The following is a 25046-nucleotide window of genomic DNA, read 5'->3' on the forward strand; positions in this document are numbered from 1 at the left end:
TTCTTTTCCCGTCACAGATGCTGCCTGACCTGCTGAGTTCCTAATGAGGGAGTTAGATGTGGCCCTTGTGACTAAAGGGATCAGGGGGTATGGAGAGAAGGCAGGGATGGGATACTGAGTTGGATGATCAGCCATGATCATATCGAATGGCGGTGCAGGCTCGAAGGGTCGAATGGCCTACTCCTGCACCTATTTTCTATGTTTCTATGTTTCTATGTTCCTCCAGCATTTTGTGTTGCTCCAAATACCAGAATCTGTTGCCTCTTGTGTCTCCGTTTTATTTCTGCTACAGTTTATGCATAATAACACAAAACCCGAGTTTACACTACTTTGAATTATCCAATCATTTGAATCAAGTCTAGAATCAAGAGAGTTTAATTGTTATACGTGCTGATAATGGAACAGTTACATTTTTACTTGCAGCCTGTAACAACTTTGCTTTAACAGGCCTGTAAACAAATGACACACATTACATATAATAATGTTTTAAAAAATCAATAAATCGATAACAGCAGCAATAGCACAAAAATTGGATGAAACATTCATTACAATATCTGTAAAAATATTGTTTTGCTTGTCATTGTCCTTTGAAAATCATGTGTTCATTTGATCACCTCCGTGCATTTTGGCAGAACGCTGCCAATGTTTTAACGATGAATCAAAAAAGAGGCATGAATGTTAATATGGTTTAATCCAACTTTGATAGTATTTAGATGCTCCAATTGTGTCTCATTGTCATTTTTAGAAAATTCTTCAAAGTCTATCTCGATATAAAACCTAAAGCCCCTTCATCTTTAGATGAAAACAAAACCGTAGTGGCCTGTGTATTTTTGTAAAATACTGGAAAATGTACCAAAGGATCAACAATCTAATTCTTCTTCTTATCGAGTCCACATCACAAGATTAGAAATTGTTCAGCCAGAGCTGAACACACAGTTCGGCATCAGCATACAATGGCGTCTTGCGTTTCTTGTGCTTCTCGTGCTTCGTGGTTGAAAGATTGGTGGAAGCAGGGCCGCGACGTGAATGCTCTTTCCTTGGCCCCAACGATCTAAGTAAAGCAGAACACATCCACAATCTCTCCCATGTCCATATCTAGATGCTGCAGTCTATACTTCCCTGCTCTCCTCTGTTATGTGTACTTGAGCTTTAAGGAATTAAGGTAGACAGTACAAGTTTTTCCGCATCTTGACAAAGCATAACATCGGCTTAATTATCCATCTATACCGTGGGTCCTTTTGGAGTTTACTTTTTTATGGGAATTGTCTCTGCCCTTTGCAAATATTTCCGGTTGTCGTCTGTGGATGACAGAAGTTCAGGAGAGCAAAAGGTGAGATTGAAAACGAGTCAGGCATTGCAACGTTGGGAGTTAAAGGTCCCTAAAAATGTACATGACAATTTCCACTTTGGCCAAGGCATCAATTTACAGCGAATAACATGCATTGTGTGAGATGGTGCACCTCATCATTGATGTCTGCCTTCACTGAGAAGACATGTCCCAGATATGACAACTGATCCACATTTTCCTGGGTCTGTCTGTGACTTTATTTTTGCAAGGTGATGTTGGTAGAGGTCCTTTCTCATGTGGATAATTAATGCATGGCTGCAGTGAACTGCAGTGAATATCAATGACGGGTTGGACTCGACTTGCAAGTGAAGTCTATGTGCGGAGGGCCTGTTTTCATGCTGTTTCTCTAAAACTGAGCAAATTCAGTCTTGACACGAGGTCTCCATTAGAAACATCATCCATTCCATTGCCTCGACGGATGCTGGTTGACCTGTTGAGTTCTTCCATCTGCTTTAATTTACTCCAGATTCCAATTTGCTGCAGGTTCTTGTGCCTCCACTAAAAAAGGTAAGGTGCAGCATTGTGGAGAAAAATGTCCTGGGGCAATGGTGGACCTTGGTGATCAAGTGTCTGAAGAACAGTTTCTCTGCCCTTTGGATATGGTGCAACTTCCAATTCACAAATGCCCCACGTCTGTGACTAATTAGTCCCTCAAAGCCCATCACGGGTCCTGACCTCCCCACCAATGAAGGGCTGCAAAAAGGCAGCATATCATGGTATATGGACACACTGATCTGTTTTGTAGTCAACGCCTACTATTTTCTGTGTGCTTAAGCAAAGCAAGAATTTCAAAAAAGACTTGTTGCTGCAATGTTTATGTCTGTGTTGGACTATGGTGATGTTTTATATATGAATGCATCTTCAAAATGCCTAGTCTTTGGACACGGTCTACCACGGAGCACTGAGATTTGTTACTAATTTTAAAACCCTCACGCACCACTGCACTTTGTATGCTCAAGTTGGATGGTTTGCCCTGTCCACCCGCAGACTCCATCATTGGCATATCCTTATTTATAAGACTATCCTCGGTGTTCTTCCTTCATACCTGCAGAAGTATGTAATTCGAAAAAGCACAGGAACTTATCAGCTCCGCTCTGAGGACTTGTTCTTACTAACTGTACCTAAAGTCCGTACTGAACTGGGGAAAAGGGCATTTAGTTATGCTGCTCCCTTTGCATAGAACCAGCTGCAGAATGAACTAAAACTTAAGGAGCTGGTTTCTATAAACAGATTTAAATCCCTTCTTAATGATGTTGAAGCGGGCTCTTCTGTCTGTACATGCTTTGTTTGATGATGTTATGACTGTGACTCTATTTATATGTTCTCTGTTGTTTTTAAATTATTGTCTGTAACTGTGGAACTGTGCTGCTGCCTGTCTTGGCCAGGACTCTCTTGTAAAAGAGATTTTTAATCTCAATGAGACTTCTCCTGGTTAAATAAAGGTTAAATAAATTTTTTAAATAAATTAAAGTGTCCTATACAGGGACACATGACAATAAACTCACTCTTGACTTGACTTGAGTTTCTCTAGTATCTTTGCTTGGGGCAAGTTGGGAAAGGCAAATGCAAGTCCCACTCTTCGCGCTCGTGGCCGCGCACGCTCCCTGGCGCCTCGTGGCCGCGCACGCTCCCGGGCGCCTCGTGGCCGCGCACGCTCCCGGGCGCCCCGTGCCCGCGCACGCTCCCGGGCGCCCCGTGGCCGCGCACGCTCCCGGGCGCCTCGTGGCCGCGCACGCTCCCGGGCGTCTCGTGCCCGCGCACGCTCCCGGGCGCCTCGTGCCCGCGCACGCTGCCCGTTGCCGCCCGGCGCGGTGAAGGTGGATGTGGAGGCCGAGGCCGAGTCAGGTAATGGGCGCCTCTCTCCCCGTAGTCTCTCCCCCTCCTTCCCCGGCCTCAGCCCTGGGCCCCTGATCCTTCTCTCTTCCCCGAACCCTTCGGTAGCCGGAGCTGGATCGTATTAATAATGGTGGCACAAACTAACGCACAGGACTGTCAGTGAGAGACTTCGCCCAGTGACCTGCTCTCCCGAGTAAATCATGTTCCCTGGAGTAAACACCTGCAATAATAACCCCGGAATATCTTCATCAACTCATAAATTACAGGAGCAGAATTAGGCCATTCGGCCCATCAAGTCGGCTCTACCATTCAATCACGGCTGATCTATCTCTCCATCCTAACCCCATTCTCCTGCCTTCTCCCCCATAGCCCCCTGACACCCGCACTGATCAAGAATCTAACTATTCCTGTCTTTAAAATACCCATTGACTTGGCCTCCACAGCGGCCTGTGGCAATGAAATCCACAGATTCACCAAATGCACCCTCCACAGTAACTTCTGCTTTCACTGGGCAAACATCCAATGTCTATTCACTCAGAGAGACCAAACTGGAGGCCATTCAGCCCGTCAGGTCAATGCCAGGGAGTTGTCCCATTTCCCCTCTCCTTTTTTCGTTGTAGAGATACAGTTTGGAAACAGGCCCTTCGGCCCAACTTGCCCACACCGGCCAACAATGTCCCAGCTACACTTCTCCCACCTGCCTGCGCTTGGTCCATATCCCTCCAAACCTGTCCTATCCATGTACCTGGCCACACTCTCATTTCAGTCCTACTATTGGGAAGGTAAAGGAGTCTGAAAACCGTGACAACCAGGTTCAAGATCAGCTTCTTCCCAGCAAACATCAGGCTGTTGAACACTAGAATGAATAGAATGGAATAGAATCTTTAATTGCCACGCAACCAGGGTTGGTGGTATTTGGGTTCGGTACATGATGGTACACTGCTTTTGTTACATACCACTAATAACACAGATCACCGTAATAAAGTGCATCCATACCACATCACAAATCACAAATCTCACCAACAATACATAGTGCAAAAGAACAAACAAAGACCATAGACAAGACACTGTATACATCAAAAGTCATATTATTGTCTGATTATTGGACGGAATTGAGAGTTCTTATTGCTGAGGGGAAGAAACTGTTTTTAAAGCGGGTGGTTTTAGTAGCAAGTGACCTGAGGCGCCTCCCCGAAGGGAGAGACTGAAAAAGGTGATTTGCTGGATGGGAGTGGTCCGAGATTATCTTTTTTGCCCGTTTTGAGGTACGTTGGAGATAACTGGAATGGATTGAGGGGAGGGGGGAGTTGATGATCCTGGAGGCCTTGGAGACAATGCGTTGTATTCTGTGTAGTGAGTGACTATCGGTGTTACCGTACCAGACTGTGATTGAGGAGGTGATGATGCTTTCAATGATTGATTGATAGAAACGGACCAGGAGGTGTTTATCGACTCTGAACTTTTTGAGCTGTCTGAGGAAATATAGGCGTTGTTGACCTTTCTTGATGACGTGGTCTGCATTGATGTGCCATTTTAGATTATTGAAGATATAGGTGCCTAGAAACTTAAATGAGTTCGTGGAGGTTATGGGGTGAGAGTTGACATGGACCGGGGGTTTGTGGTTTTGATTGCGTCTGAAATCTATGATGATTTCTAAGGTTTTTGAAGTATTAAGCTGGAGGTTGTTGTCTGCGCACCATTTGACTGCGCTATCGACTGTTAGATGGTATTGTGATTCTTTGTTGTCTGAGATAAGGCCAATTATTGTTGTGTCGTCTGCATATTTAAAAATTTTAACTGAGCTGCATTGGGATGTGAGGTTGTTGGTGTAAAGTGAGAAGAGCTGGGGTGACAGAACGCACCCTTGGGGGGCTCCTATGTTGAGAGTCAAAGGGCTGGAGAGTTTTTCACCCACCTTGACTCTTTGCTGTCTGTTTGTTAGAAAGTGTAGAATCCAATGGCACATGGCTGGGTGGATGCTCATGTCCAACATTTTATTGTAGAGTTTAATCGGGTGTATAGTATTAAAGGCCGAGCTAAAATCTATAAACAGGATGCGTGCATAGGTGTTCGGTGATTCCAGATGATGAAGGGAATAGTGAAGAGCTAAGTTGATAGCATCCTCAACAGACCGGTTGGCCCTATATGCAAATTGGAAAGGGTCCATAATGGGGGCAGTGTGAGTTTTCAGATGGGTGAGGACTATGTGCTCAAAGGCCTTCATGGCGACTGATGTTAATGCCACAGGTCTATAATCGTTCAGGCAGCTCACCTTGGAGGACTTGGGCACAGGGATGATAATGGATGATTTAAAACACTGCGGGACTCTACATTGGCTGAGGGAGGTGTTAAAGATGGAGGTGAACACAGGGGCCAGCTGAGCTGCACAGTGGTTGAGAGCAGCGGGGCTGAGGTTGTCAGGCCCTGCCGCTTTTCTTTTATTAAGATTTTTGAAGGCCGCCCTAACCACCTCCTCAGAGATGGTGAATGGTGCTGAGTTAGGTGGGGGGGAGGCATGGATGGCGGGGTGGCATTGTCAAAGCGTGCATAAAAAGTGTTCAGTTTTTCCGGTAAATCCGGATCCTCGTCTGGGATGGGAACAGGACGTTTTTTGTAGTCCGTCATCTTCTGTAGATGTTTCCAGACTTCTCTTGAATTGTGGGTTTTGAGTTGTTGTTCCAATTTGTTTGAATAAGCTAATTTTGCTTTCCGAATTGCAGACCTGAGTTCATATTTTGCTGATTTATACTGAACCTTGTTACCGTTGGTGTAGGCTGCATTTTTCTTTTTGCGAAGAAGTTGTATGTGCTTGTTGAACCAGGGTTTACCATTGCTGGGTATTGTGACAGTAAAGGTAAAGGAGTCTGAAAACCGTGACAACCAGGTTCAAGATCAGCTTCTTCCCAGCAAACATCAGGCTGTTGAACACTACACACATCATTAACTCAGTAACTATGACCTTCGACAGACAATGGTTTTTGCAGTATTACGGTTACCATAATATTCATTTAACATATATTTTTGATTAATTAACTGTGTGGATTTTGTTTACAGGTCCATTAAACTGGTCTAAGTAAGAATTTCATTGTTCCGCTTTTGATAGATATGACAATTAAACACTGTTGCCTCTTGCTTTGTGTGTTTATCAAGGGTCTGGGTATTACTTGGGATATTTACCAAGGTAATACCCAGGCAACTACTAGATTTGCAGGAGGAGAGGTTTTACATGGATATTTTACCTTATCGATGATTATTTTTGCAGTTGAGGAAAGACATATTCAAAACAATGAGCTTGATACAGGCAGCAATTATACAGGCTGAGACAAGGTATTAATCAGAGTATTGAAAGTGTTGGAGGAACTCAGCAAGTCAGGCAACATCTGTGGATGGAATGGACAGACAACATTTCAGGTCAGGATCCTTCTTCAGACCCTGAAGGATCCCCGACCTGAAACATCATCGCCTGTCCATTCCTTCACCGATGCTGCCTGGCTGATCTTATACAAAATAGTGAGAGGAATAGATTGTGTACAAAATCATGAGAGGAATAGATTGGGTAGATGCACAGAGTCGAGTTGACCAAGGAGTTTCGGAGGGAACGGTCTCTGCGGAAAGCAGAAAGGGGTGGAGGTGGGAAGATGTGGCCAGTAGTGGGATCCCTTTGGAGGTGGTGAAAATGTTGGAGGATTATATGCTGTATGCGACGGCTGATGGGGTGGAGGATGAGGACAAGGGGGAATCTGTCCATGTTACGAGTGGGGGGGAGGGGGAGTAAGAGCGGAGCTGTGGGATATCGAAGAGACCCTAGTGAGAGCCTCATCTATAATGGAAGAGGGGAACCCCCGTTCCCTAAAAAATTGGGCTTCACAGTCTGTTACAGAGTCTTACAGTGTGGAAACAGGCCCTTCGGCCCAACTTGCCCACGCCAACCAACATGCTCCATCTACACTAGTCCCCCCCTGCCTTTGTTTGGCCCATATCCCCCTAAACCCAACGTCTCCACGTACCTACCAAATGTATTTTAAACGTTGTGATAGTACTTGCCTCAACTACCTCCTCCGGCAGCTCGTTCCATATACCCACCACCCTTTGTGTAAAAATGTTCCTATTAAATCTTTCCCCCCCTCACTTTAAATCTATGTCCTCTGGTTCTTGATTCTCCTACTCTGGGTAAAAGACTCTGTGCATATACCCTATCTATTCCTCTACCCTATCTTTATTCTTCTGTGAGCCTGTGGGAATTATTGTTTTATACATTGTGAAGCATGTGACCAGATTTGCAGCATATGTTTATGATGGCACCATTATTTATGTGTGCACTGAATCTGTTGTGTTTGAACGCAAATAATGAGAATGTGTGAAAGCAAGATCATTTATGTGTTTAATTGCATTTATAAGCCAGTGATAATGTAGCTTTGAGGCTTTCAGCTGCAACTACTTTGCTAAAGAGATAAACATTTAAGAATTCAAGATTCCTATTGTAAAACCAGAAATATAATACTGTAGGACATTGTTAAAATGTGCGTTCCAGAAACATTGGCTTGATCTCATCTTAAGGTTTGCGTGCAGTTCCTGGAGTTAGATTGAAGTGGTACAGAGGAATAGCTTAGCTCCAAATGTGCTCTGTCCCTGGGCTAATAATTTTGTATGGAACAATGTCTTGTGTAGCAAAGTGAAGATTAGATTAGTGATGTCTTACAGCAGTATATGCATATGTTTTGATTCCAGAGCAAATCAGGTCCAAACTTACTTAAGAACTGCAGATGCTGGAAAAATCGAAGGTAGACAAAAAATGTTGGAGAAACTCAGCGGGTGAGGCAGCATCTATGGAGAGAAGGAATTGGCGACGTTTCAGGTCTCGACCCGAAAAGTCGCCAATTCCTTCTCTCCATCGATGCTGCCTCACCCTCTGAGTTTCTCCAGCATTTTTGTCTACCTTCCAAACTGGTTTTGTTTAGTTTAGAGATACAATGCAGAAACAGGCCCTTCAGCCCTCCAAGTCTGTGCCTACCAGTGATCCCCGCACACTAACGTCACCCTACACAAACTAGGAACAATTTTACCAAGCCAATTAGGCTATGAACCTGTACGTCTTTGGAGTGTGGGAGGAAACCAGAGGACCCGGAGAAAACGCACGCGGTCATGGGGAGAACGTACAAACTCTGTATAGATAGCACATGTAGTCAGGATCAAACCCAGGTCTCTGGTGCTGTAAGGCAGCAACTCTAAAGCTGCGCCATCATGGCTGCTCTAATAAGAAATGGGAGAAGGTAAAAGAATAAAATGAATGTTATTCCTTTCTCTGATGTGGAAGGAAATCAGAGCAGCCGGAAAACAATGACGCTGTCACAGGGAGAACACGCAATCTCCGCACAGACAGCAGTCGAGATCAGAATTGAACCCAGGTCTCTGGCGCTATGAGGCAGTCAGTCGCTCTACCAGCTGCACCAGAGGACATAGGTTTAGGGTGAAGGGGGATTTAATAGAAATGTGAGGGGTAACATTTTCACACAAAGGGGTGGTGGGTGTATGGAACGAGCAATGGCCATGTCAATGGATATTTTAAATGTGGAGATTGATGGGTTCTTGGTGTCAAGGGCTATGGGGAGAAGGCAGGAAAATGGGGTTGAGAGGGAAAGATAGATCAGCCATGATTGAATGGCGGAGTAGACTTGATGGGCCAAATGGCCTAATTCTGCTTCTACAATTTATGAACATGAACTATTATTGATTACTGAACAGATTTGGATATCAGTCCCAACAATTCTTCTGAACTTGTGGTGATCTGAGCCTCGTTTTGAGCTGTTCTTTCCACAGTTAGATCATATTTCATACACTGCGCAGATATCTTGTGAATTTGAAGGTCGCAACCTACACAAAGTTAATGAATAACATTCCAAGTGTTTTGTGGTTGCAAGTTTGCGGAATGTTGCAAGGTAATTGCTTATTTTCTTATGTTTGCCAGGTTAGTCTGCCTGTTACCTAAAGTGGATGAAAATTCTTATTGTGGAACATTATATTCCTAAACCTAACGAGAAAACCGATGGCACAAAGGTACTTGCGTGACGTTTTGAGCTCAAGGATCAAAGTTGATGTCATTCAGTATTGTTAGCTGAGCCATAATTCAATTTGAAAACAATTGGGAGAGTTTGATGTTTTCTGAAGTACATTGTATAAGTTTTGTGGTGGCCTTTATTTGTTAAGATCAATTAATTGTTGACAGCAGCAGTCGGCACTAAGGCTCTGTCGTGTATTGTTGACCTGCTGCACTACCTCCGCAGAACAATAATGTTGCGTGATTTATTGCCAACAGTTCACTGCAGAATAGTCTGGAATTCTTTGTATAATTGTTTCTGTTGTTCTTCCTTTGCTCTTTGGTGTGCTTATTTTTTTAAAAAACATATTGTTTCTGTTAACAGCAGCTGAAAATGAATGCGTGACTGACCGAGACTGGTGATCACAGACCAGTGAAGATGAGCTGTTTGGCTGAAGGCAAAGAGCCACTACAGTTGGTCGGCCAACTGCTGAGTGAACCGGGACAGTTTGCTTACGGTGGCCTGTGTGGTGTCACCCTGTCACTGCTGTTTCCTGGAGAGGAACACAGGTTAGTTCCCTCGTGTCCGACACGAACGTTCAGCATATTGACGACCTATTTTAGCGTTTGTCATTTGTACACCCACAGCAGAGGTCATTTGGCAGCAACCGTCTCGGAAAAGCAGCCAACACAATCAAAGACTTGTCCCACCCCAGTCATACCTCCTCCTCCCTGCTTCTGTCGGGCAGATGATACAGAAGCTTGAAAGCACGCACCACCAGACTTGGGAACAGTTTCTTCCCCTCTGTTAGCTGGGTCCTGAAAGGTCCTTCCATAAACTAGGATGCTGTCAGATTCACCTCGACTTCATTCCAGACATTGGACTTTGTCTATGGAACTGATGCGCTACAATGCTGAGAACTATATTCTGCACTCTGTATCTTTCTATTTGCTCTATCTATTGTACTGAGTTTGACTTGATTATATTTATGCAGAGTATTATCTCCTCTGATTGGATAGTATGAAAAACCAAAGCTTTTCACTGTACCTCTGCAGACGTGTCAATAATAAACAAGGAACTGCAGATGCTGGAATCCTGAGTAAAACACAAAGTGCTGGAGTAGCTCAGCAGGTCAGGTAGCATCTGTGGAGGACATGGATAGGTGACTTTTCAGGTCAGGACCCTGATCTCTATTTCCTCCAGCAATATCCTTGATTGAGCAATATTCTCCATATCCTTTTTCTTGGTGAATACCAATGTGAAGTACTCATTAATAGCCCTGTCCCACGGTGCGAGTTCACTCCCGAGTTTAAAAAAAATCAAACTCGTGGTAAGCACGGAGAATGAACGTAGTGGGTACGTCGGAGCTCGGGGACGTCTCTTAGCGCTAACGGCAGGTACTCGGGAAGACTCGCTAACGGCAGGTAAGCATGGGCAGACTCGTGAAGATTTTTCAACATGATGAAAAATGTCCACGAGAGCCCCGAGTACCGACGAGTGGCCATTTCGTAAATTCCGTTCGAATCAGGGCAAACTCGAGAGAACTCTTGGAATGAACTCGTACCGTGGGACAGGGGTTTTAGTATCTTGCCCACTTCCTCTGGCTGCAGGCATAAATTCCCTCCTTTATGCTTGAGTGGTACTATCTCCTGAGCTACCCTCTTGTCTTTAATGTATGTATTCATGGTTTGGGATTCTCCTTAATCCTACTCACCATGGATATTTTATGGCCCCCTTTATCCCTCCTGATTCTCTTTTCTTTCGTTCCGTCTTCCTATATTTTCCTTAAGGGCATTGACTAATTTCAACTCAGTATGCTCCTGCAGGGATTCACTCCTACACTCATCCAGTGATTCACTTGATCCCAGCTGCCTGTTCTTGATCCATGCCTCTTTTTTTCGAACCAGAGCCTCAATATTTCTTGTAAGTCCACGGTTTTGCCAGACTTGCCCTACACTCTGACAGGAACATACAGACCCTGAAATCTCGTGGCCTCACCTTTAAAAGCCTACCTTTGCACGAATTGTCTTTTGCCCGCAAGCAGTCTTTTGCAAGCTCCTGTCTACACCGTCAAAATTTCCCTTGCCCTAATTTAGAACTTTAACTTGTGGACCAGTTCTGTCCTTTTCCATAACTAGTTAAAAAAAACTTAATAGAACTCTCAAAATGCTACCCCATTGACACCTCATTAGCTTGCCCTGCTCTATTTGTCCTGTATTCTGACCAGCTGGCCTTGCAACGATCCCCAAATGTCCACCTGTATGGCCCAGAAGAAGCCACACTTGAATTGCCAATGTGCAGTTGTCTGCTGATGGAATCCTTAAATTGAACTAATATTCAGGTTACATGTGCTGTTGCATGTTTATCTCTTAAAAAGTTGTTGAAATCCTGTTAGCTTTTAGGAAGTTCTGCAAACAAAAAAAAACAAGAATCCCGACCTGAAACGTCACGTACCCGTGTCCGCCAAAGATGTTGCCTGACCCGCTGAGTTAAGGGCCTGTCCCACATGGGCGTCATTTGCATCTCATTTTACACAACATCATTTACGCGTCACCATGCACGACACGTGCATGGTGATGCGAGCATGGCGTGCATTACGCGCATATGATGCGTGGTGATGTAGGCAGTGACGGACACGCAGTTGCGTGCGGCGCCCCTTGATTTTGGCATTCACAAAATCTTCGCGCGCCACCTGCGTGACACGCAAATAACGCCAAGTGGGACAGGCCCTTTACTCTAACACTCTGTGTTCTTTTTAGAAACTATCATTATTTCCCACCTGCTGGATCATCATCAACATCTTTTAACGCCATTCAAAGTTGCTCAAGTCCTTTTCAACTTGTGGCAGAAATTTCCTGGCACTGTCTTCAGCAAAACTGATTGGCAATAATAAGTTGCATCGGCAGAATCCATGACAGATGCAGATGCTTAATAAGTGATGAGTACTTCCTATTCTACAGTTATTGTCACATTGAGCAGTCCATGAAACCTACAGTGACAGTACATGATTTATAAATCCAAAGCAGGCATCACCGCCCTGCACTCCTCTGCCCCATATCCAATTAATTGGCTCTACCACTTGAAGATAAATTGGAGTTAGTGCTGCCTATCTACCAGACTGAGCACTTGTGATCAATTTTAGTAGAAATCCATTTAATTCAGAGTACATGATGTACACGCTGAAGGCCTGCGGGTCCGAGATGTGCTTTCCAAGCCTCACATGCTGCTTCCTGTCTGTCAGGAAGTTGATGATCCACTGACAGAGGAGTTCAGGCACAGTCAACTGAGAGAGTTTGGAGTGCAGTAGCTCTGGCACAGTGGCGTTGAATGCAGAGCTAAAATCCACAAACAAAATCCTTGCATAGGTCCCCTGGCGGTCTAGGTGCTGGAGGATGAAGTGCAGGCCTAAGTTGACTGCGTTATCCACTGATCTATTTGCCCGGTAGTATGCAAACTGCAGGGGGTCCAGCAGAGGGGTTGTGATATTTTTCAGTTTGGCCAGCACGTCTTTCAAGGGTCTTCATGATTACAAAGGTCAGTGCGACAGGCCTGTAGTCATTAAGACCAGTAATCCTTGGCTTTTTGGGTACGGGAACAATAGTGGAGATTTTGAAGCAGGCAGAGACAGTGCAGGTTTGCAAGGACCAATTGAAAATTTCTGTGTAGACTGGTGCCAGTCGTTCGGCACAGAGCTTAAGGGCAGAGGGGGAAACATAGTCCAGTCCTGGAGATTTCCGGCTTTTCTGTCTCTTGAATAGCTTTTCCACCTACTCAATTGCGATTGTTAATGATGCAGAAGTGGCCAGACTGATGTTGGGCAGCACGGAGGGAGTGGGCAATGGATGAGGGCCCAGTCTTGGCAGACTAGAGTCAGGCTGCAAGGGGGTATGAAGTGGTGATTGGGGAAGGGACCAGTCTTTGCAGACTGGAGTCAGGTTGTAAGTAGGTGTTGGGGAGGAGTGGGTGGGGGAGGGAGGGAGGGGGTACCGGCGTTATGTTTCTGTCTATCGAACCTGCAGTAGAACCTGTTCAAGTCGTTGGTCAGCTGACGATGGTCAGTAAACATATTTACATGAATGTGTAAGAAGGAACTGCAGATGCTGGTTTGAAGAACATCTGAAGATGTCTCGACTTGAAATGTCGCCCATTCCTTCTCTCCAGAGATTCTGCCTGTCCCGCTGAGTTGCTCCAATATTTTGTGTCTTTATTTTCATTATATTTACATATTACTATATTTACTCTATTATTACATTTGAAGATATGTATGTACTGAATCATAGTCTGAAGAGCTGTCCTGACCCGAAACGTTACATGCCCATTCTCTCCACAGATGCGAGATGACCTGCTGAGTTCCTCCAGCATTCTGAATTTTGCATTGAATTATATATGTGTGAATCCTTTTAAAGCAGGTTCAATAAATAAATTGTTTTGGTTTTGCAGGCTGTACAGAGTGCGATTTATCGATGGGCTTGTAGAATGGTTGCAGCTTTCCGAATCTGTCTTGCCTGTCATGGAGGCCTTTGCCAATGGATTGGGCGGGGAAGGTGCCATCACGTTTGCCGATCTGCTGCTGAAAGAACCAGCTCTGAAGGACAACCCAATTTTAATCACTCAGGTAAACAGTGAAGCTGCATAAAGGTCCTGACTCAGACTCGAAACATCATCTATCCATGTTCTCCAGAGATGCTGCCTGACCCGCTGAGTTACTCCAGCACCTTGTGTCTTTTTTTATTCCGTGTAGTTTTATGGTGTACATTTGCGTCTTTTTTCTCTTGAGCTCTTTTTGCCTTCACTCATTAGAAGAGGTCAAACATATAACTGATTTTATTTTCTCTCTGTTTCAGGATCTTGTTTCCTTTTCACTAAAAGATGGTAAGTTCTGGGTTCTCTAACTCTGATTTCTAACCTCACTGGAGATATACTCACTGGGCTGGGGGCACCTACCTTCATCTTCCTTGAAGGTAGATAAAAATGCTGGCGAAACTCAGCGGGTGAGGCAGCATCTATGGAGCGAAGGAATAGTTGACGTTTCGGGTCGAGACCCTTCTTCAGACTGCGCCTTCAACTTTCTTGAGCTCCCCAAGCCTGCTCAACCTCTCCCTGGAGCTCAGGCCCTCAGGTCCTGGCAACATCTTCATAAATCGTCTCTGCACCCTTTCCAGCATAACTACTTCTGTACTCAATCCACTGGATCCAAGAATTAGGAGGTGTCAAATCCTAGAACCATTTTCAGCATGCCATTTCAGATTTTGAATTCCTGCCATCACCAATAACGCTTTCAAGAGAGAGCTAGATAGGGCTCTTAAAAATAGCGGAGTCAGGGGATATGGGGAGAAGGCAGGAACGGGGTACTGATTGGGGATGATCAGCCAATGATCATATTGAATGGCGGTGCTGGCTCGAAGGGCCAAATGGCCTACTCCTGCACCTATTGTCTATTGTCTATTGTTTATTGATTCTACACACACATTTCTCTATCATCCTGCTGCCTACATTGAAAAGTGGACAAATCTCACGTTAGTAACACAATAAAATAGTAATTATCTGATGCCCCAAAATATCCTTGTTGTAAATGATAATTGCTCCATCACTCCTCCCATCAATTCAAAAACAGAATATCCCTGTCAGGAAGATTGGCACGCTGGCATCCACTCTTACTCCCGCACTGCTGAATCTGAGCCAAACTGAGCTTGATATACTAAATCAAAGATAACTGTACAGAGCTGACATGGGTTATATATTTGCTGTCAATTAATTTCTATGGATTGGTGTACTCCAAACCAAGATTGGATCAGCCCCAACATCTTATTGAATGGCAGACAGACTCGAGATTTTCTATGTTCTTAATTAATTCAATCAAAAATAGTTTGAGAGGCTTTAGTTTGGAGATACAGCGCAGGAACAGGCACTTCGGGCCACTGAGTCCACGCCGACCAACAACGTTCACTCTAGTTGTATGTTATCCCATTTTCGCACCCACTCTCTACACTGGACAATATACAGAGGCCAATTAACCTGGAAACCCACACGTCTTTGGGATGTTGGAGGAAACCGGAGCACCTGGAGGAAACCCTAGGCTGTCACAGGGAGAATGAACAAACTCCACACAGACAGCATCTGAGGTCAGGATCAAACCCAGGTCTCTGGTCAAGTTCACTGTAAAATGCAGAGCAACGCTTCACTTCTGGAGCTGCACAAGTAGGGTGCATGTGGAGCCAGCCTTGCTGCACCAAACTGCATCCTCCTTCTTAACTTCAACAACCCATCTCTAATCTTTTGACCGATGCTGATGATCTAGTGCGAACGAGTGATCGATGGTCATCGTAGGCTTGGTGGGCCGAAGGGCCTGTTTCCATGGTGTATCTTTCAGTCAGTCGAAGTCACTGTGATGCCGGGTTAATTCTGCTCTGGCAAAACAATTGAACATCTTCTGCTTGGTTTGTTTTCCGCGTTCGCAGGACGCTACGATGCACGCGCACGGGCTCTCATCCGTCACATCACCTGGCTCCTGAGAATCCCATTTGAGGAACTGGAGATATTTGAAGAATCATTGGTGGAGACACTAAAAGAACATAAAGAAAAAGACACAGAGTAAGAGAGTAAACTAGACTTTTTAAAATTCCAGTGTGTTCTATAATTAGACACTGATGGGCCTGTCCCACTTAGGTGATTTTTTGGGCGACTGCCACATGCTGAAAATTTTTCGGTGACAGTGGCGACAATTTTTGCTGCCATAGGTTGTCGCCCGGTGTCGTAGGTGAATTCCATTAAAATTAGTCCCTGGCAGTCGCCTAAAGAGTCGCCTAAGTAGGACAGGCCCATGACAGAATATTTAGTACACTGAACATTGAACAGTACAGCACAGGATAAGGCCCATCAGCCCACAATGTTTGTGCCAAACATAATGCCAAGATAAACTAATATCTGCATGCATGTGATCCATATCCCTCCATTCCCTCCGTATCCATGTACTTATCTAAAAGCTCTATCATATCTGCCTCCATCACCACCCTGGCAGCATGTTCTCATGCTGGAACTCACCACCCAGAGGAAGAAAAAACTTGCCCAAAGGGCTTTGGGGAAGGCTAAGGTGAACTTTATATTTCCCCCTCTTAATTTAACTTTTTAACTTCAACGACCAATCTCCAATATTTTGATTGATACTGATCAACTTGTGTGAATGGGTGATTGTTAGTCAGTGTGGACTCGATGGGACAAAGGGCCTCTTTCCATGCTGTATCTTTCAATCAATCAAAGGATTTGAACCGCACATTGTCCTTTCTCTGGAACCCAGGGACATCCGAACTCAAGCGATGAACACCAGGAAGTTCAGGATCTTGCATTCTATATTGTATTCATATTTACATTTGGGAATAATTTTTTATTTATGTCAATTGGAAATAGTATGGACTCTGATCCATAAAGAATTGTTCAAGATGAACAATGAATATTAACTAAAGAACATTAACTGAAAGACTGACCTCTAATGTACCGGCAGAGTCACTGCATGCTCTTTCTGCATATTAATATGTGATTAATATATATATATATATAGACTTACTAATGCATTATCTTTAACGAATCTTTGTTCTTTTATGTATATTTGTTCTCCATCCATCCAAGCTATTCACACTGCTGAGTAAAGTAGTTTTAAAATATAATATTCATACCAAGCAATTGCTACTATGTTGGAAAAACTGATTTATGCAAACATTATTTAAACAGAGAATGTTCTCGGCAGTGTCTTGAAAGTATTTCACCAGTTCGTGGCCCATTATCACTGGCCCCTTTAGCAAATGAAATGCTGAATTCCAAGGATTTAGAAGATCCATGAATTGGGGGCCACACAGTGGTGCAGCTTCTGGACCTGCTGCCTTACAGCGCCAGAAGCCAGGGTTCAATCTTGAATTCGGGTGCTGTTTGTATGGAGTTTACACATTCTCCCTGAGACCTTGTGGGTTTCCTTCAGGTGATCCGGTTTCCACCTACGTCCCAAAGACATGCAGGTTTGGAGGTTAATTAGCCTCTATAAAATTACCCCTAGAAAGTGGGATAACATCGAACTAGTGTGAATAGGTGATCAATGGTCAGCGTGGATTGCATGTGTCGAAGGGCCTGTTTCTTTGCTGTATCTTCCAGTCATTGATAGTTGGTGATTGGATTTGACCCGCACATTGACCTTCTTTCTCAGCAACCCAGGGACATCCAAACCCAAGGGATGAAAGTTTCATCTATTGAAATAAAAGCAGGAATAGCTGGAAATACTCAGCAGGTCAGGCGACATCTGTGGAGAGGGAAACAGCTAATGGATCAAGTTGATGATCTTTCATCAGAATTGGGAGTAGAAGCAAAACAATTTATAAGATGTCGAGAGAGAGCGAGATGGAATGTTGGAGAGGGCAAAAGGAAAGGTATGAGATACTTCTGGAGGAGTTAACCGTGAAATGAGCTGTTATTGATAGATAGTGGTAAGAGGAAACAATAAAATGTTTCAGTGTGAATGCAGTGTAAGTTACAAGTACAGTGAATCAAGGGGAGGAGCTGTGGGACATATGGGATTGCGTGCCTGAGAGCTAGTTTGTATCCAGTAGGCAGAATCACCACCTCTTGTGTTATAAGTATAATAAAACATTCAGGATCCTTAGAATTTTTCCTTTTGCATTATTTGTTTCAAATAGGCACATCTTTAGTTTTGTTTAGAGATACAGCGCGGAAACAAGCCCTTTGCCCCACCAAGTCCGCACCGACCAGCAATTCCCACACATGAACACTATCCTATTTTTACATTTATACCAAGAGTGGGAGGAAACCGAAGTTCTCGGAGAAAACCCATGCGGTCACGGGGAGAATGTACAAACTGCGTACAGACAAGCACCCTCAGCCAGGATCGAACCCGGGCCTCTGGCGCTGTAAGCTCTGTAAGGCAGCAATGTGCTGCCCAGGAAAGATATAAAGAAAGACTGACCGCAGCAACTATCAATGATTACTATTGTATAGATACCTATTTTGTTGGGGCTTATAACTGAATTTATACTGATGACATATTTTCTCTTAATTGCTTTACCATAAGGATGACAATCACAGTAAGTATTATTTTAATGCACAACTTTTAAATATTGAGACTTCACCACAATATTTTTTTGGCTCATTGTTGTTGCTAATTTACTTTTGGACTCGTAACTGACCTTGTTTACGCTTCAACCTTTTCAGAGAATTTGAAATATCTCAGAAGAAAAAAGATCGTAAAAAGAGACTGAAGCGATATTTCCTTATTGGTCTTGCTACAGTAGGTGGTGGAACTGTGATTGGTATGTTGTAACCACGTACATGATGTACATATTGTGACTAAAACCAGGTTAATACGGAGTCATAGACTCATATAGCACAGAATCGAGCCCCAGCCCAACTTGTCCATGTGTCCCAGCTACACTTGTCCCATCTGCCTGCATTAGGCCCATATCCCCCTAAACCTAACCAATCCATGTACCTGGAGATAGGCTGATGACTGGATCTAACCAGGTTGATGACTATCGCTAATGTTGCACCTAAAACCATGTTATAATGGGAGTTGGGACCATGATTGATATACTATGAATAAAACCAGAGTGTACTGGGTGATGCATTTGTGATGGCTATTATAAGACAGGTGCAGCTGGTAGGACTGCAGCCTCACAGCTCCACTGATGTGCATTGGATCCTGACACCATGATGTTTGTGGGGTTCGCGTGGGCTTCCGCCTGGTGCTCAGGTTTCCTCCCACGGCTCAAAGACATGCGACCTGGTAGGCTAATTGGCCATTATAAATTGCCCCTAGTGGACGAGTTGATGGGAACAGGGGTAGAATAACATAGGATTAGTGTCAGTGAATGCATGATGGTTGGGCTGAAGGGCCTGTTTCCATGCTGTATCTTTCAATCAATTCAGTCAAAAAAGACACAGCATGGAAAACATGATTTATTGTGACCAAGACAATCTGTTGAAACAGGGGCTTCTTGGTGAGGGTTTCGAGAAATGGTGCACACAGGCCCATCCTGGTGGATCTTTACAACATTTCTCTTGGCCATGACCAATATCTGACTGTAGGGAGATGTGATTCTGATAATTAAATGTGTTATAGGAGAGAGAAATGTGCTGTGGGGAATGTAGCTGAGACACATTAAACTTCATTGAACTTAGTCTGCATTTGAAATTGGACAGTAATTGTTCTGGAAGCTGTTACAGAGTAATAACAAAACTGTCAGCCAGCGCCGTGGGAACGACTGTCCTCTGGCTCATGAGAGCTAGTTTCATGCTAACATGTTTCAACTGGTTGGCAAGAGAAAGACAGATACAGATACTTGCTTTGAAACAAGTTCAAGAACCTTTCTTGCAATTTCAGCAATAGAGTATTCCCAGTACATTTCGCTCAGTCAGGATAGAGATTCCTCATAGATCTTTAAACCAGCACTGACATTATTTTGATTACAGAAAGCGAACAGTAGGATTCGAGGTTATTCAATAATAGCATTTTCTACTTCAGTTTCGAGGAAGATTTGAGACTGAGCGCTGAGATACAGCGCGGAAACAGACTCTTCGGCCCACCGAGTCCTAGCCGTCTAGCGATCACCCCATTACACCAACACAATCCCATATACTAGGGACAATTTACACGTTTACTGAAACCAATTCACCTACAACCCTGTACGTCTGTACTGGATAGACTCGGCTTGTACACGCTAGAATTTAGAAGATTGAGGGGGGATCTTATAGAAACTTACAAAATTCTTAATGAGTTGGACTGGCTAGATGCAGGAAGATTATTCCCGATGTGTTTAAAAAGGAACTGCAGATGCTGGAAAATCGAAGGTACACAAAAAAGCTGGAGAAACTCTGCGGGTGCAGCAGCATCTATGGAGCCTGAAGAACGGTTTCGGCCCGAAACGTTGCCTTTTTCCCTCGCTCCATAGATGCTGCTGCACCCGCTGAGTTTCTCCAAATTATTCCCGATGTTGGGGAAGTCCAGAACTAGGAGTCACAGTTTAAGGATAAGAGGGAAGTCTTTTAGGACCGAGATGAGAAAATCATTTTTTACACAGAGAGTGGTGAATCTGTGGAATTCTCTGGCACAGAAGGTAGTTGAGGCCAGTTCATTGGCTATATTTAAGAGGAAGTTAGATGTGGCTAAAGGGATCAGGGGGTATGGGAGAAGGCAGGGATGGGATACTGAGTTGGATGATCAGCCATGATCATATCGAATGGCGGTGCAGGCTCGAAGGAACGTGCGTTCTGCCGGTGACGTTTTCTCCGGTTGCTCTCGGTTCCTCTCACACTCCAAAGACGCACAGGGTTGTAGGTGAATTGGTTTCGGTAAACTCCGTACAGACAGCACCCGTAGTCAGGATCACACCCATGTCTCTGGCGCTGTAACGCAGCAGCTCTACCACTACACCATTGTGCCGCCCAAGTAGGTAGATCATAACATGCTCTGCAGGCATCTTGTCTATTAGATGCTTCACATTAGAATTGACCCATGCATCTTGAAACAATGTTTAATTTAGTGTGAAAGAGAGGACCAAAAAAAATCATCCGATTAATGTTTTCATTACCCAAACTAATTAACTGGAAAATGGCGTTGGCTGAGATTCCCTCAAACGATTCTCTGAAGTCATCATACTGAAATGAACTCAATAAAAGTAGTGAATGAAATGAGATTGTGTTTAAATAGGTTTACCAGGATGCTGCCTCAATTAGTGGGCATTAACTGCAAGGAGCGGTGGGACAACTTGGATTGTTTTCTGTGGGATTCTGGTCATTGAGGAGAAACCTAATAGAAGTCTATAACATTGTGAGAGGCATACGTAGCAGAGACATTCAGAACCTCTTTCCTGGGGTGGAAATGTCAAAGGCTGGAGTGCATAGCTTTAAGGTGAGAGGGGCAAAGCATTTGACACAGAGACAATAGACAATAGAAATAGGTGCAGGAGTGGGCCATTTGGCCCTTCGAGCCAGCACCGCCATTCAATGTGATCATGGCTGATCATCCCCAATCAGTACCCCGTTCCTGCCTTCTCCGCTAATTTTAAGAGCCCTATCTACCTCTCTCTTGAAAGCATCCAGAGAACCGGCCTCCACCGCCCTCTGAGGCGGAGAATACCACAGACTCACCACTCTCTGTGAGAAAAAGTGTTTCCTCGTCTCTGTTCGAAATGGCTTACTCCTTATTCTTAAACTGTGCGTGGCCCCTGGTTCTGGACTCCCCCAACATCGGGAACATGTTTCCTGCCTCTAGCCTGTCCAAGCCCTTAACAAGAAAGTGGTGGATGCCTGGAAAGCACTGCCTGGGATGGCAGTGGACTCAGATGCCAGAGTGGTATTTAAGAGACTTTTGAATAGTCTGAAGAAGGGTCTCGACCCAAACTATTTATTCTCTCCATAGATGCTGCCTCACCCGCTGAGTTCCTCCAGCATTTTTGTCTACCTTTGAATAGGCTCATGTATTTGCAGGGAATAGAGCGATATGGATCGCGTGCGGGCAATTGATACTAGTTTATCTTGGCCTCGTGTTCAGCATGGACATTGTGGGACGAAGAGCCTATTCCTGTGCTGCACTTTTCTGCGTCCAATTCTCTCTGATACATCAGCAAAATGTGGTTTAGAAATCCAAATATGTAAAGCTATTTCTGATTCCACACGAATACCAATAATCCGTTATATTTGCAATTACAAATGAATTTTATGATTTAATACTGGTAGGTCTGCTGGTGAGTCATCAGGTAGATATCATCTGGAAATAAGTATTATGCATGAGATTAGATGCTGCTTCATGCGTGGTAGCTCATTCTCTAGTGATGATTCATTTCAAAGGAAGCCACATCTTTGAGCTCAATAATACAATGGCATTAGTACTCCGTTTTCAGCGTGAAGCCATTAAAACAGTCTAATAAAAAAGTAGACTCAAAATGCTGGAGTAACTCAGCCGGTGAGGCAGCATCTTTGGATCTCGACCCGAAACGTCATCCATTCCTTTTCTCCATAGATGCTGCTTCACCCGCTGAGTTACTCCAGCATTTTGTGTCTACCTGCGATTTTACCCAGCGTCTGCAGTTCTTTCTCACACAAAGCGGTCTAATTGTTATCCACAGGCCTCACGGGCGGTCTTGCTGCTCCACTTGTGGCCGCGGGAGCTGCTGCGATCGTCGGGACTGCAGGAGCAGCGGCAATTGGCTCCACAGCTGGCATCGCCATCATGGCTTCTGTATTTGGGGCCGCAGGAGCAGGCCTGACAGGTATGGGCGTATTGTAATTGCAATGGTCCTTTTCAAAGTCACACTTAGGGGGTTGGACAGGCTAGATGCAGGAAGATTATTCCCGATGTTGGGGAAGTCCAGAACTAGGGGTCACAGTTTAAGGATAAGAGGGAAGTCTTTTAGGACCGAGATGAGAAAATCATTTTTTACACAGAGAGTGGTGAATCTGTGGAATTCTCTGCCACAGAAGGTAGTTGAGGCCAGTTCATTGGCTATATTTAAGAGGGAATTACATGTGGCCCTTGTGGCTAAAGGGATCAGGGGGTATGGAAAGAAGGCAGGGATGGGATACTGAGTTGGATGATCAGCCATGATCATATCGAATGGCGGTGCAGGCTCGAAGGGCTGAATGGCCTACTCCTGCACCTATTTTCTATGTTTCTATGTTTACCAGGCTCCACGCCACAGTCACTTCACGCTGCCTCAGGAAAGCGGCAACATAAACATGGACCTTTCGCACCTTTTATATTTGGATTGGGCTTGATTGTATTCCTGTATAGTATGAAGAAGGGTTTCGGCCTGAAACTTTGCCTATTTCCTTCGCTCCATAGATGCTGCTGCACCCGCTGAGTTTCTCCAGCACTTTTGTCTACCCAAAATAATTACATTTCCTCACTGGTTCATCACAGCTGCAATCTTGTCTAGAAACACCAAGAATAAAAAATCGTTATCCCAATATACAAACTTACCTGTCAAATTCTATCTTTTTCTCTCTCTCTTACACACACAAAAAGGAAAGTGAAAAAAAATGACCCATCATCCAAAAAAGCAGAAAGAAAAATCTGATGTCAATTTAGAAAAAAAGTGGGAAATTGTTCCCCGACTCCCTGAGGCAATCAGGCAAAGCTCCAGGAGATTATAGTAATTTATAAATCCTTCTGTTCCCAACTAACTTACAACATACTCTCTACAATTGAAATTGAGGTCCTGCCTCAAAAATGTTTCCGAGCTTCCTCTTTGAAGGACTGTAGGGAATCCAAACTCACAGTGTACTTTACTAATCTGTTCCAGAAGTTGATCACTCTGAAAAGAAACACATACTACCTCTTTGCCTTATGATTTAAATTCATATCCCCGAGTCATACTATCTCCATGCTTCTCAAATAACGTAACCAACTGGATGTAATCTAATCCCTTCATCATTAAAAAAAACCTTAATCACGTCCACTTAGTTTGAATGGCTTTAAACAAAAAAAAAGTCCAACTATTGGACACTACATCGAAATCTGCAAGTCTTCAGCCTTTATATTATCTTTCTATCTTCTCACTACCTCCCACTGTATGAGTCAAAATGATATGCAGGACTGAAAATATAATAATAATAATAATAAATTTTATTTGCGGGCGCCTTTCAAGTCTCAAGGACACCTTACAGAAAATTAACAAGAGAGAAAAAACATATAGTCGGAGTAAAATAAATAATAAGGACATCACCAATACACAAATTAAAGACAGAATTCGCTCCAAAGACAAAAAATCAAAAACACAATGTGAAGAGAGAGCAGCGGCAGCTAAAGCACGCCAGCGTCCACTCTCCCTTCCGACAGCCATCATGGACACAGACTAACATATTCACATTACACACAAAAAAATCATCCCCCCACAATGGATACCACTGTGGGGGAAGGCACAATGTCCAGTCCCCATCCCCAGTTCTCCCAAAGTCAGGCCTATTGAGGCCTCCGCTATTGCCTTTACGGAGGCCCGATGTTCCTGGCCGTTCTCGCCGGGTGCTGTTGCCCCGGTGTCGGGAGAGTCCTCTAAGCGGCTGGGTCACCTGGAACGGCCGCTTCCTTACCGGAGACCGCGGCTTCCGAAGTCGACAAGGCCGCGCCGGTTTGGAGCTCCCAGGCTCCCTATGTTGAAGTCGGCGCCGCCCGCTCCGCTCCGCAGACCCACAGCCCGGAAGTGTTGAACTCGGCGGTCACAGCTCACCGGAGCTCCAGCGCGGCGATCCAGTGCGGCTATATGTCTGTGCAAATGCTGTGTGCAGCTGAAATGGTATCATGCAATAATATCTTAAACTAGGCATGTCCTCCAGCGATATTGCCTGACCCACCGCGATACTCCAGTAAGTGTCTTTTGTTCCTTGTGTCTATTTTTGTAACCAGACATCTCCAGTAGCGAAAGCATTTTGGCTTCAGGAGTCTGATTAGATGCCTTGAGGACTTGCCATCTGTTGTATCTCATTCAAGGTCCTTGCATGATAAGATTAAGCCTGGAGATTCACAAGGAACTGCAGATGCTGTTCACAAGAGCAAAACACAAAGTGCTGGAGTAACATAGAAACAAAATGCTGGAGTAACTCAGCGAGTCGGGCAGCATCTCTGGAGAAAAGGAATAGGTGGCATCTCTGGTCGTAACCCTTGTTCGGACTCTGAAACAGGATTCCGACACGAAATGTCACCTATTCCTTTTCTCCAGAGGTGCTCCCTGACCTGCAGAGTTACTCCAGCATTTTGTGTCTATTTTCCGTGTAAACCAGCATCTGCAATTCCTTTTGGTCGACACAAAATGCTGGAGTAACTCAGCGGGACAGGC

General features: G+C 44.4%; 1 protein-coding gene across 2 annotated transcripts in view; it reads left to right on the top strand.

The window, feature by feature from the left end:
• The first annotated feature begins 3119 nt into the window (after positions 1-3119).
• The window catches only part of tmco4 (transmembrane and coiled-coil domains 4), a 70069-nt gene continuing 48142 nt past the window's right edge, over positions 3120-25046 (top strand). Inside the window, exons 1-8 of one of the 2 annotated variants that reach the window (XM_033048322.1) lie at positions 3120-3193; positions 9150-9238; positions 9604-9788; positions 13660-13834; positions 14064-14091; positions 15678-15810; positions 18430-18527; positions 22341-22484. In XM_033048322.1, coding sequence (XP_032904213.1) covers positions 9658-9788; positions 13660-13834; positions 14064-14091; positions 15678-15810; positions 18430-18527; positions 22341-22484 — 709 coding nt within the window. In that variant the 5' untranslated portion in view covers positions 3120-3193; positions 9150-9238; positions 9604-9657. The remainder of the gene's footprint in view (positions 3194-9149; positions 9239-9603; positions 9789-13659; positions 13835-14063; positions 14092-15677; positions 15811-18429; positions 18528-22340; positions 22485-25046) is intronic. The other variant, XM_033048324.1, reaches the window with a different exon arrangement.

The sequence above is a fragment of the Amblyraja radiata genome, chromosome 31 (genome assembly GCF_010909765.2).
Source record: "Amblyraja radiata isolate CabotCenter1 chromosome 31, sAmbRad1.1.pri, whole genome shotgun sequence".
Classification (NCBI taxonomy): Eukaryota; Metazoa; Chordata; class Chondrichthyes; order Rajiformes; family Rajidae; genus Amblyraja; species Amblyraja radiata.